The sequence below is a fragment of the Rhea pennata genome, chromosome 1, assembly GCF_028389875.1.
Source record: "Rhea pennata isolate bPtePen1 chromosome 1, bPtePen1.pri, whole genome shotgun sequence".
In the NCBI taxonomy this organism is placed as follows: Eukaryota; Metazoa; Chordata; class Aves; order Rheiformes; family Rheidae; genus Rhea; species Rhea pennata.
The window spans coordinates 145,052,559-145,070,890 of record NC_084663.1 but is presented as its reverse complement, the minus strand read 5'-3'; the positions used below and the strand labels follow the sequence as shown (position 1 = coordinate 145,070,890).

Below are 18,332 nucleotides of genomic sequence, written 5' to 3'. Positions count from 1 at the left end.
GAATAAAGAGGTAGTACAGGAAAGGAATCAGGATTTTACAACAATATCTTAAAATAATGTTTGAGGATGCTAAATAAAAAAAGGATACCTTTTTTTCCTTAAGTGAATATGATATTGGCAAATTAGCAGGCGTTTATGTGCATATATATATGAATATATGTATATACATATACATCATATATGTTCATATATATATGCATTTAAATATATAGTTGCTTGGATTTTTTTTTCCATAATTAAAAAAATGTATGTATGATACTATGGGGGAGAGTGGTTATTTCACATTTCTCTGTAAAGGCAAAACATTCATCATAGATACAAAGTATGCTTACCAAATCACACCAAACAGAACTTATATATATATAATAGAAGATAACTTAATTCACTGAACTTCACCAAATTATGTTAGAGGGTTCCCCTTCAAAGAGGAACACACCAAAGCAAAATAACATACCATGTTTATAATGTACACCTGTCATGTTGAAAGAAATATATACTTCTTTTTCCTCCTAAGCTTTTTCACTAGCCAATTTATTCCTGTTTTTTTTTCTCTCCTAAACTTTCAAGCACATTGCAATGTAAAGAGGTCAGGTATTCAGAACTCAGGTCCATTTTCAATAGCTTTCTCCTGAGTCAGACCTTAGACTTGAGAAAGGCTGTATATTTGACTTCCACAAAGCAAATCTCTTTGGCAAGTATTTCTGACCTAAAGCATGACTTTGGAAGTGCTACTGACTTTTGTATTCTATTCCTTAACTAAAATTTTCAATAATAGGGACAGCATTCTGAGGGAATTCTTTTTATGCTACAGCAGGTCTTCTGCTTTGTTCTACATCACTACATTAATAATCCATTTTTCTAAGCACAACAGACCTCCTTTGCACTCATTGGTATGCAACTGTTCTTCTCATTTTGGCCCTGTTAAACATTACAGCTCAGTGGAGAATTTTCTGGTTTGACTTCGAGAGAAACAGATCAGAAAGTAATTAATGCTGTAGTTAATTGTTTTGACTTAGTAAACATTTGAGGTTGCTAGAGCTCAGTTTACCAAAGAATAGGTCAGAATAAAGGCAGAAAGATTTTTCCTCTAAGTAGTCACACACCATATCCGTAAAGGCTTCTACATCTGAAAGTACACAGAAAATGAGCAAACTAGTCCACATATTCTAAAAAATAACACAGTAAAACACTCCTAAATTGAAATAAAATTAAATGATAGAGCTCAGAAGCAAGAAAAAGGAGAGAAAAGATGTGGAAAGGTAAGGAGAAATATTGGAGGAAGGAAAATCTTTCTCAAGTAAAAAAAGAGGTAGCAGAAAAAGCTTGATTTGGATAATTTAGATCTCATTTGAATTTTAACCCATACTAGGGTAAGTGGATAGTAGCACATAGGGTTTTGACTGGTCATTCGAGAGACAGGGGAACAATCCGGAGAAACAGCAACACCAATCAAGAAACAGAGACTACAGTCAGTCAGGACAAGTTAAGATTTTTCCAATTGACTCTAGAAAGAAAGTGTGCTTCTTGTTCAACCCAACATCTTGTGTGGATGCCAGTCAATAGCATCCACACAAAATAAGTGACAAACCAAGATGTTAATCCTGGAGTTAGCTTCAACATGGGTATCTGTTCTCTCTGGTGAGTGCCCTCAGCAACCCCTATTAAGAAGGGAAGACTGTTTTTCCATTTTACCATGAGAGGTCTCAAACAGTTCTTGGGATGATCCCACTACGGAACAAAAAAGCCACTGAAATCCTGAAGACATCAGATGAGGAAAACATTCCCACCTACCCATCTCAAGTGTACATTTTATTTATTTTTTTTTAATTTTTATTTTATATCTTTAATTGTCTCTTAGTATTTTTTCATTTCATATTTTTTCTGCTCTCCCAGAAGCTAAGCTGGGTAGGCTGCTTCATACTTGCTCTTGCGAAGGAGCTAGAGTGGGATAAGGAGGACCTTACAGTCTATAATGAGTTCTGCTGATATTAGTGGAATTGCATGACAATAGCAGGGTATATCCATGTGGATCATAAAAGCATTGTGGAGCATTCTTGTGAAATATCAAGGGGTATTTGTGACCTAGCCTTCATGTCATATAAAGTGACTCACTCACTCACCCACCCATGCTTCAGGTGTGGATAGAAAAGATGAGCAAACATATCACAGCACCAGAAATCATTAAAGAGGTGTCTAGGGTGGTGCTGGTCTTTAGCAATTGCACGACTCTAGCCCTGCTTTTCCCTCAAGGGGTATTTTAGCTATTTTGGTGCATGTTTAAAGATATGAAATTACCTTGGAACATCAGTGATAGGCTTGGGAAGAGCAAGATGCATAGCATATTTGACAATGCAAAACGGAGACAAAGAATACAGTTTATGTTACAGAGGGAGTCAGGCAGGAATACTTACAGAATTTTCAATTCGAAAACTAATCACTAGTCTATGGTCTCCAAAGGTTTCATAGAAGGTTTCTGCTTTACATGTAGCACAATCAGACTTTATTGTCAGAATAATATTACTATAGACAAGAAACATAGCTCTGGCTTCAGATTAAAGAAACAGGTTTGAAACTGCACTTATCTCACAGCTGTGACTAGATACAGTCGAGATCTCCAAACAGCAAGCTCTCTTCTGTACTGTACACATGCTCTAGTAATGCCTGCACGTAATGAAACATTATGGAAAGAGTTTCTGCCTCAACAGTGAATTGATTTCCCTGAGTAGATTTCATATGAGGAGAAATCACTGCCTTAAATGTTATCTGAAAGCAGCAGCATTTCTTATTTCTTATTCTGAGTGTGTGTGCAGCTTAATTAGCTACAGGCTTAGCAGGCTTTAAAGAATTAAACTGAAATTAACAGTAGAATCAAACTTTTGATTCTTCTCCCAGAAAGATCTGTCTTTATGGTAGGCATTTAACTTTGTAGTGAAATAACAACTTTGCGATGTCTGAATCATAGAAAATTCAAGACTGGATTAATGCACATGAAAAGCTATATGCACATCAAATTCATTCAAGTTGATCTAGATGTAGAAAAAGCATTTTCCAGGACTTCACCCAATCTCTATATGTTACTCTTAAGAACAACGAAGCTTAAGAGCTTCAGAGACTCTAATTTGTTTGTATGCTCAAAAGCAATAACACCAGCAAGCTGTATCAAAAATATCATTGCAATAGCCATCTATCCGGTTTGATGACTCCTATTGTAAATCATCCTTTAATATCACAAGATCTATGATTTTCAAGAAACTAGATTCTTTACAAGGAATTAAATGTTGTATTCCTAATATCAATAATTTGGGATACATTTGAGGTAAGGACCATATATTTTATCCTACTCTACCTTCTACTCTTGGGATACTGCAGGCACTACAATGCAAATAATGTGCAATAATTCATAAGCATGAAACCAAGAAACATCTTTTTATGCAAAAAAAAAATCTCACTTTGAAGTATGATCATAGAAAACCCGTACATGCTACCGTAGCTATTTAGGCTACAGAGAGAGAAACAACAGAGGAATCTTTACTGGTAATGTTTCTTTTTCTGTGGACCTGCCCTAGCTTTGCATGATCATTATAGAAGCACAGTAGAAGGTCTTCTACCATTTCTGTTTGGGAAAGGTGGCATAAAGTACCTTTCTCATTTGTCTCAAGGCAAGCTACTTTGAATATTTTTAGGGAATGTGCAATGAACTCCAAATATGGGAAAGTATTCAACAGTTTTGGCCAAGAATAAGTCTATCAAGAAAGATCCAGAAACACAAGCCAAATATTTAAATGTGCCTTTTTCCCTCCAGTTGGCTTAAAGGTATAAGTAGGATGATGTTAAGAAGGTTGTGTAAACCTAGTCTGAGACACGTAGCATCCACCAGCCCTGCTTTTTCCAGCCTTCTGCTACTGCTTGTAGCTACTCAGTGTCTTCTGCTTCCCTCACAATCCACTATTCAGTTATTACCCTCTGCTACATCAGTTTGTCCAAGACTGTCAATTTTGAACCCAGTACAGCACATACCACATGCAATGCACCTCCCTTAGGTTCAACCAGCCTCTTCCTCAGCAAATTAAGTTAACCCAGGCAAACTATAATCCGCCATGCACTGAAATCAATGCAGGGAGAATGGGTTTAAGTTAATAAGGAAAAGGGCTAGGAGATGGGGAGGGGGAAAACACTGCAAGAAAAGGGAGAGAGTTTACATCAATAACGTATTTCCCCTCACTTTTTACCTCATCCTCAGCTGTTGATTTTTATCTGGCAGCAGCTTATCTGTAATTTCTAAGTACTCTTAGTTCCCACCCTTGGGTTTGCTACATTCTTAATATGTTTGCCTTGAGATTTGCCCTCAAAGTGACTGGCAGAATTAGTGTATATTACTTAAAGCAGAGAGAAATTAAAGAGAAGGGATTATCAAAGTTATGTTGTGTAGCATGAGCAGCCTTCATAAACCATAGCGTTCTCAAAATATAAAGGAGATAGTACATGCTACAACAGCAAACTTAAAAGTAGATTGCTTCTGGAAAAGACTTACTTTGTTCTGAGTATTTACACATCACTTTCCCTCCACATGATCTGACACCATCAAGTGGATAACAGCTATATCTGTATTTGGCTGATACTCTTTCTGCATTTTGTCTTCCCTGTAGCTCCGGCTAGCTAATGCAGAAGCAAAAGACTATGCTTTATTTTTATTTCAGCTACAGAGTAAAGGCGGTTCTTTAATAACTGCGCTGGTAAGGAAAAGCGTTTATTATTTTTCTCTAATCCAACTATTTTCAGTGGTGAAACTGAAAATCACTATCCTGTAACAGCAGTAAAAGACAAAAACACCCCTTAACACAAGCTGTGAAAACAGATTTGCCCTCACCTTAGACAAATGTCTGTGCAGGGCACAGTTTTACACAGGTGCAAGTATCTGCACTCCTTGTCCCAAACAGCCCATCTCACTCTGAAGCAGGAGTTTGTTACAGAATGACGAATAACTTAGGGTGAAGTTTCTCAGCCCTGCATTTTACTATAATAAAAGCATCCCATTATAGCCTCTAAGCAAAATTTATTTTAAGGAAGCCAAGTCCTGGCTTCAGATTTACTTTCAAAAAAACAAACAAACAAACAAACGAAATTCTGTGTACTCCCCAATACACTTTATATAGTTAAATATAGGTAGACTTTTGTGTGTGGTTTCCTCTCCATAATGTATTCTATTTCTCTACTTACAGTACCACCTGGGCAAATGTAACAAACCTGGCTACAGAAACGAATACTGAACAACTGTGGGTTTGATTAGCCTTACAGGAGACATCCTCATAGCTTTCAGAAATTTTCTCTTTCACATAAAACTAATTCATATTGGCCTCATTAAACAAAGCAGTTGATGCACATCTGCTAAATGTGTACCACTCTTCACTATTTTTAACAATTTTATGTGTAATATTAACATGAACTGGATAATTAAACTTTGTGGTCAATACAGAGCTGTGGAATCAAGGCCAATTAAATCATTAACAGTCCTTAAAATAACAAGGAGCCATAATTCATATTCAGTTAAGGGAAAAATGCCTGTGTTAATTCATCGAACAGTGTTACAGATTACAGCACAGAAGTATTAGTTCTGTAAAAGATTTCAGTCATACAATCCAAACATTTTTTAATTTTATCCCTTTGGAAACACTTTGGCTAGGATGTTTCTGCACAAATACCTACACATGGAGTTCATAGGAAAAACTGAAGATGAATCAAAATTTGGAGTTTACTTATCCAAAAAGTTCATTGAACTGTATTAAGTCCAAGACCATGAATTAGATGAATTTCACAATTTTTTTTTTATCACTACTAGCAGGTACTGCTAGTATTACACTATAGAATACTCATTGCTTTCTTTTTGCTTTGAAAGAAAAAGGTGAAATTTAAACTTGCCAATTTACTACCAGAAGTGTGAAATAAATAAGGCAGATGATTGCTGAACATCCTGCACATTATTTTAATGACATAAAGAAATCCATAAGTTTCTTTCAAATCTAGATATATGTAAAAAAAAGACATAAAACCTGAGATGATCACTAAAGTCATCTCTCTCTGCAGAACCAGCTTACCTAGTACAGGAATAAAGCAAGCTATTATGGAGAGGAATGGTGCCAACAGCGTGCTCTGATGCTCCATTTCCTCATCCCCCTGAAACACACATTCAGGTAGGTCCTATTTAAAGCCCTTAATGCTGCACACAACACCCAGTTTATGCATTTTTTCTCTACATTTTTGGATTCAGAAGCTAAAAATATGTCAGCTCAGTTTCACCGCTTTTCCACACATGACACTACTAAGGAGTATATATTGCAAAATTATTCCATGGATAGACACCCTGGATGCTGAGCAGAACAAGGTATTACTCAAAAAATAAGAGTGTCCTTCCATGTAGTTATTTTAGAATATCAACTGCTTTAAAGTCAGATTCTGACTTAACTCATCTTGGCCTTGTTCAAGTGCCTGCTCATGCCCCTCTTTGGTTTAGATGTGCTAACTGCAACTGTGCTACACGTATGTAGCAATATATGTCCAGAGCATGACTACAACATAGCTGTTGGTGTCAGGCAGGGGTAGACAAGGAAGAAAACCCTCTTTGTCCTCCTAATACAGTGATCAATATGAGTCAATTATATTGCCGCCTGAAATTCTTTTTCCTCCTCTCTGCTCTACCATTCAACACTGCTGCAAGGAGAAATATGCCATTCATTTTCCAGAAAAGGGGCTACTATCTAAAAGGTTTCTGCAGAGGGAGGAAAGTAGATAAACCAGTATGATCTTCTGCACTTCAAGTTTCAAAACCTGCTATAGTTTCCTTCTCTTCATTCTGTCTGATAGTCCAAGCGTTGCCTTCTAAGTGAATATACCTTCTTTGCTGACAGCTGTGCAGATCATTCCATATTTTCTTATTGCAGTGACTCACCAGTACAACATAATGAGTTTTAAAATTCTGTGTTATTCTGAAAGTAGAAGTGGCCACAGCTTCTATGAAGAATCTTCTGGGATTTATGATAAATAAATGCACAAAGTAAGTAAACAAAATTAAACAAAAATCCACATATGATTTCTAAGAGTCTCCGAAGTCACCACTGCTGTCATTGCTGGTCATTATTCTATCTCTATTTTGTGAAACTGTGCAGCGTGCAATTATTTCATGCAAGAAATGGAAAACCAGTAGTGTAAACCTCTCAAATTCATCTGTAATGCAAGCATTAAAATCAAATAAGGTTGAGGTTTGGTGTAAAAACTTTTTCAAAATCAAAGTAGAATAGAACTCTGTATATTACACATAGCTTCACTTCCTTTCCATTTTTACATCTGAAATTTAACATCTAAACTGTAAATCCTCATCAGTACAGAAGACATGAAATAGCATGCTTTATCCCACATACTGCATATCTTATCCTTAAAAATATGCATATATAGAGAGAGAAAGAGACATATATACTTTTCAAGATAACTCTTCAAGCTTAGAAAAATGGCCTTGCTTAGAAAAATGGACTATATTCAGTATGTTTTTTGTCACCATATTAACTCAGTGTCCTAAAGCCAAGCAGGCCTTTGATATTTCCTTAACACAGACAATGGTGTGTCCATCAAATCATACTTTGAGCTTAGCTGGAATCATTTTACATTCACAGCTTTCTTCTCTTTATCTTTCGTGCCACAGAGGATTATCTTCAGTAATCTTAAAGATTAGAGAATCTCCTTTAGCTGCAGGGACTCAGGTAATGAGCCTAGCTCTCACATCAAGGACTTCACAGTACTGTTGAGTTTTAAGCAGAATTTCATATTGAAGATATGTGAAAGGTTATGTCCCAGAGTCTGTATGTCATGAAAAAGCTAAGCAAAATAACACTTTAATCTTTTTGGATGGTTATAGATTCTGGCTGTTCCAGAAATCAACAACAGGACAGTTTGGACACCTGAATGTCAACACAGAGAAAAGACTCCTGTTTATATCTGATGATGTGGTTCTTAATGCTACAACAAAAAGTAATTCTGTTACTATCTGGAATGAGTCCTTCATTCAAGAGGCAATGGGCACAAACTGAAGCACAGGAAGTTCCGCCTGAACATGAGGGGGAATTTCTTCACTGTGAGAGTGACAGAGCACTGGACCAGGTTGCCCAGAGAAGTTGTGAAGTCTCCTTCTCTGGAGATATTCGAAACCCGCCTGGATGCAACCCTGTCTACCATGCTCTAGGTGACCTTGCTTGAGCAGGGGGGTTGGACTAGATGATCTCCAGAGGTCCCTTCCAACCTCAACCATTCTGTGATTAAGAAAAACTGAATAGTATTGTCATTTACTGGGCAGCAAACATAGTTTACAATCTAAGCTACTAATTTCCATCATGGTAAAAGCAGTGCAAAGGATATCCAGAAATTATATTAGAACAGATATTAGTACAAGTACAAAATACATGCTACGTTTTTCTTTTAGTTTTATCTCTACAGTTCAGAAGCATGATATTGTCAAAGATGTAGTCACATCTTTAAAGCAAAGTTGTGAGACATTTCCTAAATTTCCTTATTTGTTTTACCTGCTTTTAAAAGTCAAGAACAGCAATGTCCTTTTTCTCTTGGAAGATCTCAAATCACTCTCAATCCCTTTAATTCCATCCTTTGATTTGCATTATGAATTGCTGTATATTCATAGGCAAAAAACATCTGAAACAGAGCTTTCTCCTCCACAAGACATAAATCTCAGCCCCAGGATTTCTCGTCATTAAAAGATTCTGATGGCCTTAAGAAACAATATGAGCTTTTGATATCAGTGTTCTGGTTAGATTCAAGCTCAAGTAAGTACATTCTCTCAACAGATTACACATTTCAATTACACATTGTATACAATAGCTAAGACAGAAAACAAAGCTGAATCATGCTCCTCTTACACAACAGCTATGTTTTCACCTCATACATTCAGTCCTTAAGTTAATATAATTTTTTGAATCTTTCAAATTGAAAGATGTGAGCTAATGATAAAAAAACTCCAAATGATCTACAGTTGCACTGTTTTCCTAATATTAATTTAGAATTATATATTTTAGTATGTTTTATTGAAGGCTATCACTCTTCCCTCATATTATAAAGAGGCAGGTTGGTTTAACAATTTAACAAGGTTTTTAGGTTTCTAACTTCACTGTATCCTGAAGCCTTACAGCTACTTCAGGATTTTATTGAGAAGAACCAGCAGGAATAATAAATCAGTAATTCCCCTCTGTGCAAGATCCCATATGCATCAGGGAAGTAAGGAAGGTGCCAAGAGACAGAATAGCTATAGCACTGGACCACTGAGAGAAATCCAACTGTCTAACTACACTATAGGTTTCACTCTTTTAATAGCTGTAATCTGGATAAAATCTATTATTAGTCACATCTGGTTTTGACCCTGTCAGGTTAGAAGAAAACTGCCTGCAGCACCTTCCTCCTACCTTCCTTCTCAAATCAGAGCCTACAGCAGAGCTTGCATGCCAGAGGACCGCAGGCATATGCGTCGTGGGGATGGCCACTTTCTGTAGAATTGTGACAGTGACAACTTTCAGGTGTTGTCCTCTAGAAAAATATACAGATAGGAAAAGTAGTGCAATACTATAAACAGAAGAAAATATCCCCTCACACCACAGCAGTAGCCACTGGAGCAACAAAATAGGTTTTGTGTCTGTTTACACTAACAATTTAGAGTGGAGAAGGTACACAACTTTCAAATTCAGTCACTTTTTAACAAAGGCGTTTTCTTTGCAAACATGCTTTTTATAAATTATAAAAAAGGAGAGAAATAAAAAGACAAGTAAATGCCAGCTCTTCAGATGCCACATGTAAAAAGCACAAAAAGTCTTCAAATAATATCTCAGCTCTAGCCTCTTCAGCTCAGTAAAGAATCTAGTTCTACACAATTGAACACTCTGAATTAATAGATGCATTGCCAACTGCGCTCTTACTCTAATCCAGTTGAATCTGTATTTCATATTATTTTAAATATGAGCAAATAGAAGCAGTGTGATTATAGCTCCTCACATTCTGAAGTTGCTGGAGCTAGAAGTTTTCAGTTATCCTCCAAATATTTCAGGGCAGCATTCCCCAGACCCCACTGGGAGTTGTATATCCAACTCAGTCCCAAGAGATACCAACATTTCACCTTATTCTAGAATAGGAAGTGCTAATGAATGAAGCTTTACTCAATGTCCTTTCCTGCAGGAGACATATGGATGCACATCGCCAGAACACCACAGAAAACAGGTGAAGTTATTCCTTGTTTGTTTCCTTTAATTTCCGTGGAACTTCCTGTTTTGTTTCACTTCATGATCAAAAGATAACTGAAATAATGACAGCACATTAAAAACCCTGTGAGCAATACTTTCCTGACAGCTATTATTTAGTCAGCCTGACAATTCATACCCAGACAGACATGAGCTAATGGGTCATTCAATATTCAGAAGAGCTGACAAACTGAAAGACCTCAAGGTCCAGCCTCATCTGACCTGTCTTTGGGCACTCCTCTCTGCTACCTGAATTATGTAGTATGGAGTTCCCATATACTCTGTGGAGAGAGTCTGGCATTTTCAGTGGATGAATAGGCATCCATCTCCTGTCTTCCCATCACCAAGCAGGGAGCCTGGAGCAGCCAGGCTTCTAACTTGGAACATAAATTAAGCTCTTAATAAAGATAGCTGGGAAAAATATAAGCCTAGATTACCAGAACTAGATTCCCCGACAGGTTACCATGCTCATTTTTAAATGCACAAGATTTCTGAACTGGTCAAGAAAACTTCAGTCAGAATAGAACTAGCAAACTTTGAGGCAGACCCAAAGACTTCAAAAATGTGATCATCTTGCCAAGAACTGCCCATGGCCATCACTGACACTGGGTTCTTTGATTAGATGACAAGATTTTCTATCTCTTTTCACTTTCCAGAGACATTTTCCAGAGCAAGGGGCAAATACACTACTCTCAGTTATTCTTTATGTCTGAGCTTAATGCCATGAAATAGAAAAATTAAGTAGCAGCAACTCTCTCCTCCAGGAGGCGCAGCTGAAGATGACAACAATGTGGCAAAAGTCTCTCCATCTTGCTTAAGACTGATCCAGTCTTTCCTTCATTTCCATAACAACAGCTAAAGCAATAAAAGAAAATTACAGTCTTTTCTTATCCTGCCATCTTTCAACCCAGCAGCTGGCTGTGCACTTTCTGACGGTAGAATGAAGCAATGGTATCCACTGGAAATTTCTCAGAACTAAAAATTTCAGCATATTTTCCAAGGCACAAAAGGTGAATCTTATTCATGGATATGTAAGCATTGAGTAGTACTTACTGTGAACCCCACAAACATTATCAACTTACCAGAACTAAAATTGCATTATCTGGTAAACAACTAACTTTGAAATCTATAGTTAGAAAGCATTAATTAATCTCTGTATACATCTCTGTCTCCTGTAAAGTAACTTGTTTTCCAAGTTTCTTTGATTGCATGAGCAGTGATAAGACCCAATATTTTGGCTAAAACACCAGAGAATATTGATAGAAATTGTCATCTAACTCTTACACTCTATTAGCCTACCTTGTGGATTCCTTTGCACCATTTCAGCACTGATAGGACTTTCCTTTGAAAATAATTTTTAAAGGCCAGCCACACTTTCTTCAGAAAAAGTCTGCTACTTATTATTATTTTATTTTATTTTATTTTATGGCTGTAAGGTCTTTTAAAACAAAGCTTTTCCACACTTTCCATTTTTATATTCCAGGCACTGATCTAACGATAACCTGTTCATTATTTTTTAGTTCTAACATGGGAAAGTCAGAAACATGTACCTCAATTTTCAGGCTAACTATCCAATGAGTTGTAATAGCACTCAGCACACCCTCAGCTTTACCCTAATACAGCACTGTTCAGAGAGGCTGAGTTTTCTCTAATGATGATAATGTTCTAACTTTTTATCAGAGTATTTATATGGAAAACCTGAGCACTTTCTGTTACTCTAGTGCCTTTAGTTCAAATAATTTCCAAAGTACTATTTATATTTTTATTGTTCTCTCATACTTTGCACACACTGAAGTCTCTTTGTTAACATCCCAGCAACCCTTCAACAAATCAAATTAAATGAATTTTGGCAAAAAGATAAATGATACTTTAGGAATATCAGCTGACATTTGTCAAGGTTCCAAGGCTGGTAGAGTGCCTCCCACTCAGAATTTGTCAGTATAATCTGGCCAACTTTAAATTCCTAGTGCTTTCTTTTTTGAAAACACCTAAAAATTTAATGCATTTGGAGTGTCTTAGGTGATTAGCAAATTCTGGAGATAAATTATACTTTTATGGCAAAGTTCTATACAAAGAAATACTCTTTATCCAAACCATTCATTTTAAAGAGGAATAGATCTGTAGATTAAAGTCACAGTATAACCATGAATAAAGAGTACAAAAAAACAATCTGAAAATAAATAATGATTGTTTGGTATAAATTACTCTGCCTTTGCTACACATTCTTAAAATTCAAACTGTGAATTACATCATTATGATCCTTGTTAGGTATTAAGGTCACTTGTACCAGGCATCACTTAGCTACATAAAAAATAGACGTGCATTACACAAAAATTGTTTTTAGACTCTTAGGTGGAGAGTGGGGGGATTCACTGTAAAACACCAATATCCACTCTAATTTCATTTAAATTAATATCTCAATATTTATGGATCAAAACATTCCCGTACAATGTAAATAATACTAAAATGCTCAGTAGTCAATATTAATACTTATGCTATTCCTCATATAACTCTTACACATTTTAATTGCACTTACAAGACTTGCTATTTGGAAATATTTTGCTGTAGCATCTTCATAAGCCATTTGCAAAGTATAAAACACAGTAATCAAGTATAAGTATTAATTCTAAAACTACTGAATGGCCATTCTATTTTGGTGTTATAATAAATATAGGAAACCCAGGAAAACAATACATTTTACTTTAAAAAAAATAGAGTAATGACTCCATCTATATGTTTTGTGCTGACACACAGAGAATACAAGAAATCCCAGTTAACACCAAGATGAGTACTTGGATATTGGCTTTCATTATCTGAGGTACATTTCCCAAAGACTTCATTGAGATATCTCTTAGAATAGGAGTGCTAGATAGGTCAGCAAATCGATTCTCAAACCATTTCTGTGAGAAAACCTCCCAGTGACTTCAGTAGACTTTGAATCAAGCCTTCAGATCTCAGGTATTATACATTTTCTACATGTCCTTTTCAATAAGCATTGATGTGTCTCTGTTCTGAAAGCTAAATGTATCTTTGTGTTTTCTTTCACAAAAGATCAGAACCCTATAAGCACCATTTACCATTTGGACCGTTTCTTTGTGCTTTTCTACTTTATGCAGATGAGGTCTTCAAACACTGACTGCAAAAATCCTGTTATAGTGTATGCAGCAGACAGTGGCTAGGATCCTGATCCTGAAGGCCTTTGAAGTCAAGAGGAGCTGGATCAGGCCCTCTCTCTGATTTGCATAATAAAAGCATGGAGCCTATTGTGCTAGTTTAAAAATGTCATAATTTCAAAGCTATTACCTTATGCTTGCTTTCTTATGTAATCTCTTACCTCCAAGGCAGGCACCCATGGCCAATGAAAAGATTAATGGTTTCATAGGCAGGTTAACATCAGGATCTTTACTCAGGTTGAGAAGAACAGAAATCTGTGATTTAAAAACAAAAAGAGAAAGTGACACAGAAGACATAAGCCATTCATCAGCAGAATACAAATAGTATTTATTCAAATAAACAACTGAAAATATCAGCTAGGGCAAAGAGGAACTCATTTCTTCTTTTTATAAGAATCTATGCATTATATTCTTGTTCTGTGTTCACTTTTCCTCACTGACTGTACTAATCCCACAAGCCAAAGAGAAGATATTCATAATGTTAGGCTGAGCTGGGTCATATCTATACTCATTTTATCTGGGCCAGGCAGATTGCTAATGAAACTGAGCATCCCTTAAGGCTACACGTGCCACCCATCAGGTTCTTCTAACTCAACTGGGAACTCTCAGGGACTACGGGCCAATTCTCCTCCATTTCTTGCAGCCTAAAGGGCAAAACCTTATCCCCTCCTCTTACTGGAAACAAAACTTTTAAGTGTGTGAGATGATCAGACCTTCACAATCAAGATGGCTGTATATCATGTGTCATTATCTAAAAAAAAAAAAAATCTGAATCCCTATTAGAATCAAGTGTCTAGTTCTTCAGGGAAAAATGGGCAGAGAAGATAAATGCTGCGGGCTTCTAAACTCATAAGCAGAGCTGAGTTATTTTACTTCTAAGTCTAATATTTTTGCCAAGAGATGTAGATTTGGTCCACTGGGAAATATTTACAAGTTTTTATGAATTTCATTAAATCATTTTAGCCAAATAAAACAAAACCCTGAAAAAAAATCAAATGAGGTTTGTAGGGAGACATAATGGACTTCATTAGACCAATTTGTATAGAACACAAAAATACAGCAGGCAGGCTTTCAAGTAGCATCAGCTCTAAATCAGAAGCAATCTTCCCAACTAAAAGCAGTTTGGGAACAACTGTTTTGAGTTCAGCCTAACTGTGTAACCACTTAGTTTGAAAGAAAGGGTAAAATAGTACCTATAGAACAGAGAGGGATGATAGCAAGGTTATAGGAGAGGTTATAATGTTCCTAACCTGCTGTTCAGGTTCACAGAGGTCTGTGATACCAAAGGACAGAGAGAACAAATAAGAAACCTGGAATAATGAAGGCTCAAACAGGAAGGGAAGTGTGGAAATTGCTGTGATATGTCTTGAAAGCAATGCTTTTTTGAGTTTGAGTTGTTTAGCAGTGAATAGAATTATGACTTTTAATCCACCAATTTGTCATTTGAATGTACTTCACAGGTGTCCCTCAAAGGTTATGATCTCAGAGATGGAGCAGCTGCTTCCTGAAATATGTTCTCACTTGGATAGCTGAGTGATACTCACCTTTATTAACTGCGTGTGTTCTTTTGGTATGGAGTAATATATAGGCTTTACAAAAAATTACAATGCTTCCTTTCTCCTTCCCTCCTGGCTTTGCTGCTAATCATCCCTCTTAAATCCTCTCATTGATTAACATAGTTAAGTTAATGTCTAAACAATTATCTCTGAATTGTACATTGCTTGAAGATCTCTGCTTCTGTTTAAGACCCAAAGAAGAGTCAGCATGCCTAACATCTTCTCTGGCTTTTGCCATGAACACTGTCATGAAAGATTTTATTTCTCCCCGCAAACTTCGTTTCTCTCAGACCATCACTGCCAGAGCATGATATGCAATTCAAACTGCAGTTGTATTTATTTTAAAACAATGTCTTGTTTCAACTTAAAAACAAATAAATTTAGACATAATTACTGAAATCCTAGAATAAATCTCTAAGCAAGGTATTTTCTTAATATGTAATTTTTCCCAGAGGAACAAAACCAACTATTTAGCTCTTCAGAATTATTTGCAGGTATCCTGATGTACTACAGTAATCCTCTCACTGCAGTACACCTTCCTCAACTCGGCAGTCTAGCAGCACTTTTTAAATTATACTCCTTCTTGTGTCAATGCTCTGCCAACGAACACAGAGAAGATGGGTGAGTAGAAGGCATTAAAATATTAATCCTATTTTCTTGCTGTTGAGAGTCAATCCTAAAGCTGCTGCCAGCCAAATCCCAAGTGTGGAGCAAGTAATGGCATTTTCATACCCCCTTGGTGAGAACCATGTGGAAAGCAGAGCTCCACAGCCCTCCAGGGGTTCTCCATAATTACTACAGTATGAAGGACAGGGGAAGCAGAGGTAGAGCACAGATCCTAGGCAGAAGTGTCAATCATCTAACTGCTTGCTAGGTATTTGTAGCCAGATATGCACGGTACTCCCATCAGAAAATTTGCGTTTATGTTTACTGAAGGAACTTAGCTCCACGAGCTGTCAGTGGCCCATAATCCCTGTTGATTAAAGCCAAAGAAACCTTCTGAAAGAAAATCACTAACTAAAGGTTTCAACACGTGCTACCTTCTTTTTAAAACAAAGATACATTACCATGTTTCAAGAGAAAGTGCAATTCTATAATGTGTTTTGATTCACATTTCTCAATTTTTAAACCCTACAAAGTATTTTGGAAGCCCAAATACTCACTCGACCTCACCAGTTTTATCATTATCTCCTTGATATAACATTAATTTTCTTCCACTTAGAAATACTGTGAAATCTTTTTAAAATCCTTCATAATAATTAGTCATCTATTTAAAAATTATCATCAGTGATGTCATCTTCCTGGGTGCATTGAGAGACTGCAGGGCTAGATCAGTAATCTCTGCTCCCATAAATGGCTGTTTTTGCAGCAAGACGAACACTGAAAAATGTCTTAGAAATATATATTTGCCTTTCATTATTGTATCACATAATTTGGAGTTTTCCACTATTTAAAGGAACTCATCACTACCAAAGAATAACTGCTATAACTCATAAATGAGGGTGGAAGTCCTGTAGACTCTGTCACATGCTTGAAGTTAGATTTAGCATTTATGTATCCTTTGAAAAGAAGAGATATTTCTGACAAGGAATGTTGCACCTCCAGTTTCAGTTTTGAATAACTAGATGAAAGATGAAAATGTTAAGTTAAATCAATTGAACCTGCCTCTCTGTTTTCCCTGAAATGACCTTTAAGGTTCTTTGTCACATTCATTCATGCAATTATATATTAGGCAGCACTTTTGCACTATCAATACATCAGATCTGTTTCATACACTGCCATAATTCACTTGAGTATTAAGAACAGAAAGGTGAAATATAAAAGGATTAGAAGGAAACTACAGGTAGCCACTGTAGGCTTCAATGCTTTTGGAAAAGTAAATCGGTTCTACAACTCTTTCTGATTCAAACCGTAGGCATTTACAGCAGCATTGAAAGCAAACCAAGCTCAGATACTTTCCAAACTGGGATATATTTGGCTGCAGTACATATTGTACAAATGTTTTTGCCATATTGATTTAACTTATTTGGAACGCAGCCATTTTCATAGTTTTACTAAGTACTGCCCCTTGACAGAGACAAAAAGCAAGAGTTAAAACTTATGAAACCTTATGCTTCCTTCATTATTCCTTTTTTTCAAACATGTAAACAGCACCCTTATCAATATTACAAGAGAACAATAATATCTTATCTTGAAAAGAGCATTCACTTCTTATATCCTTAATTTTAATGATCTCACTGAGGAGAAATCTCTGCCTGATTAATTTCTAGAAAACCTGCTGGTTTTGCTGGAAAGTTCAATATTCTCTTGAACCAGCCCACATTGCTGCTTGATTGACAGGATTTAGATAAAATATGTGATGTAGTTCAACAGAGCAAAGCCAAATACCCCTCACCCAGATAAGACTATCTGCCTCCTGGTACTAAAGCAGAAAAAAACAAATATAGAAAATAATGATTATACCCAGAAAAGAAGAGCATCCTCAAAGACTTGATACAGAAAGGTGCTAATCATTAATCTTGATTTTTTAAATGGTGTTGAATTATAAACATAGGATCTAAGCTGACAGACAAGGAACAACACAAAACTCAATAGATACTGGCACATTTGTCTATATAAATGTCCTAATAAAAAGCAACCGTTATGAAGAAAGTGTTTATACCACAAACTGTGAAAGGATATAGGATGTTACAAAAAGAAATAGAAAAAAGTATATATTTTCATCTTTCGTATTGATTGTAATGTTGTATCAGTTTCAAAAGCTTTTAAAAATGGTCTGGAGTTTTATACTGTTGTAAATTACCCAGTTACCCTAGAAAATAGCATCTTTTGACAATTAATAATATTAGAAATCAATTCAGATTCAAGAAACATGATTTTACAAAACAGTGTATTTCTGCTCGAAACTCTCAAGGCCATAACATCCTGAAAATGTAAACAAGAACAAATGACTAAAAACAAAGGAAGGTCAATTTTAACTTTAAATAAAGGTTTTGACAAAGAGAAAATGCAAAGATTTTAGATGGGTATTCTATATACTAACTACCACTAAGCTACATTTTCTAGAATAGGGTCATGATTTTTTACAGCAAAAATATTGTAGTATGCAGCCTCTTTTGCCAAAAGAGAGCTGTGGTGATGGCTACACATCTCAACTCTATTTTGCAAAGAGGGCTCCTCTTTGCAAAAGTGACACCTTGCAAGGAGGGCCTTGAGTATTTTGCATTCACTTCTATTTTGGTACACAAACTGCATTATTGATAAGCAGAAGTGCGACGAAACAGGTAGCTTTTTCACACCTTGCTGTCACAACCTCTTTTTCA

At 36.2% G+C, this 18,332-nt stretch overlaps 1 protein-coding gene across 1 annotated transcript in view; it reads right to left on the bottom strand.

Annotated features, from left to right (window-relative positions):
• The window catches only part of OCA2 (OCA2 melanosomal transmembrane protein), a 181,611-nt gene that overhangs the window by 42,048 nt on the left and 121,231 nt on the right, over positions 1–18,332 (bottom strand). The window contains exon 21 of the mRNA XM_062574955.1: positions 13,615–13,708. Coding sequence (XP_062430939.1) covers positions 13,615–13,708 — 94 coding nt within the window. The remainder of the gene's footprint in view (positions 1–13,614; positions 13,709–18,332) is intronic.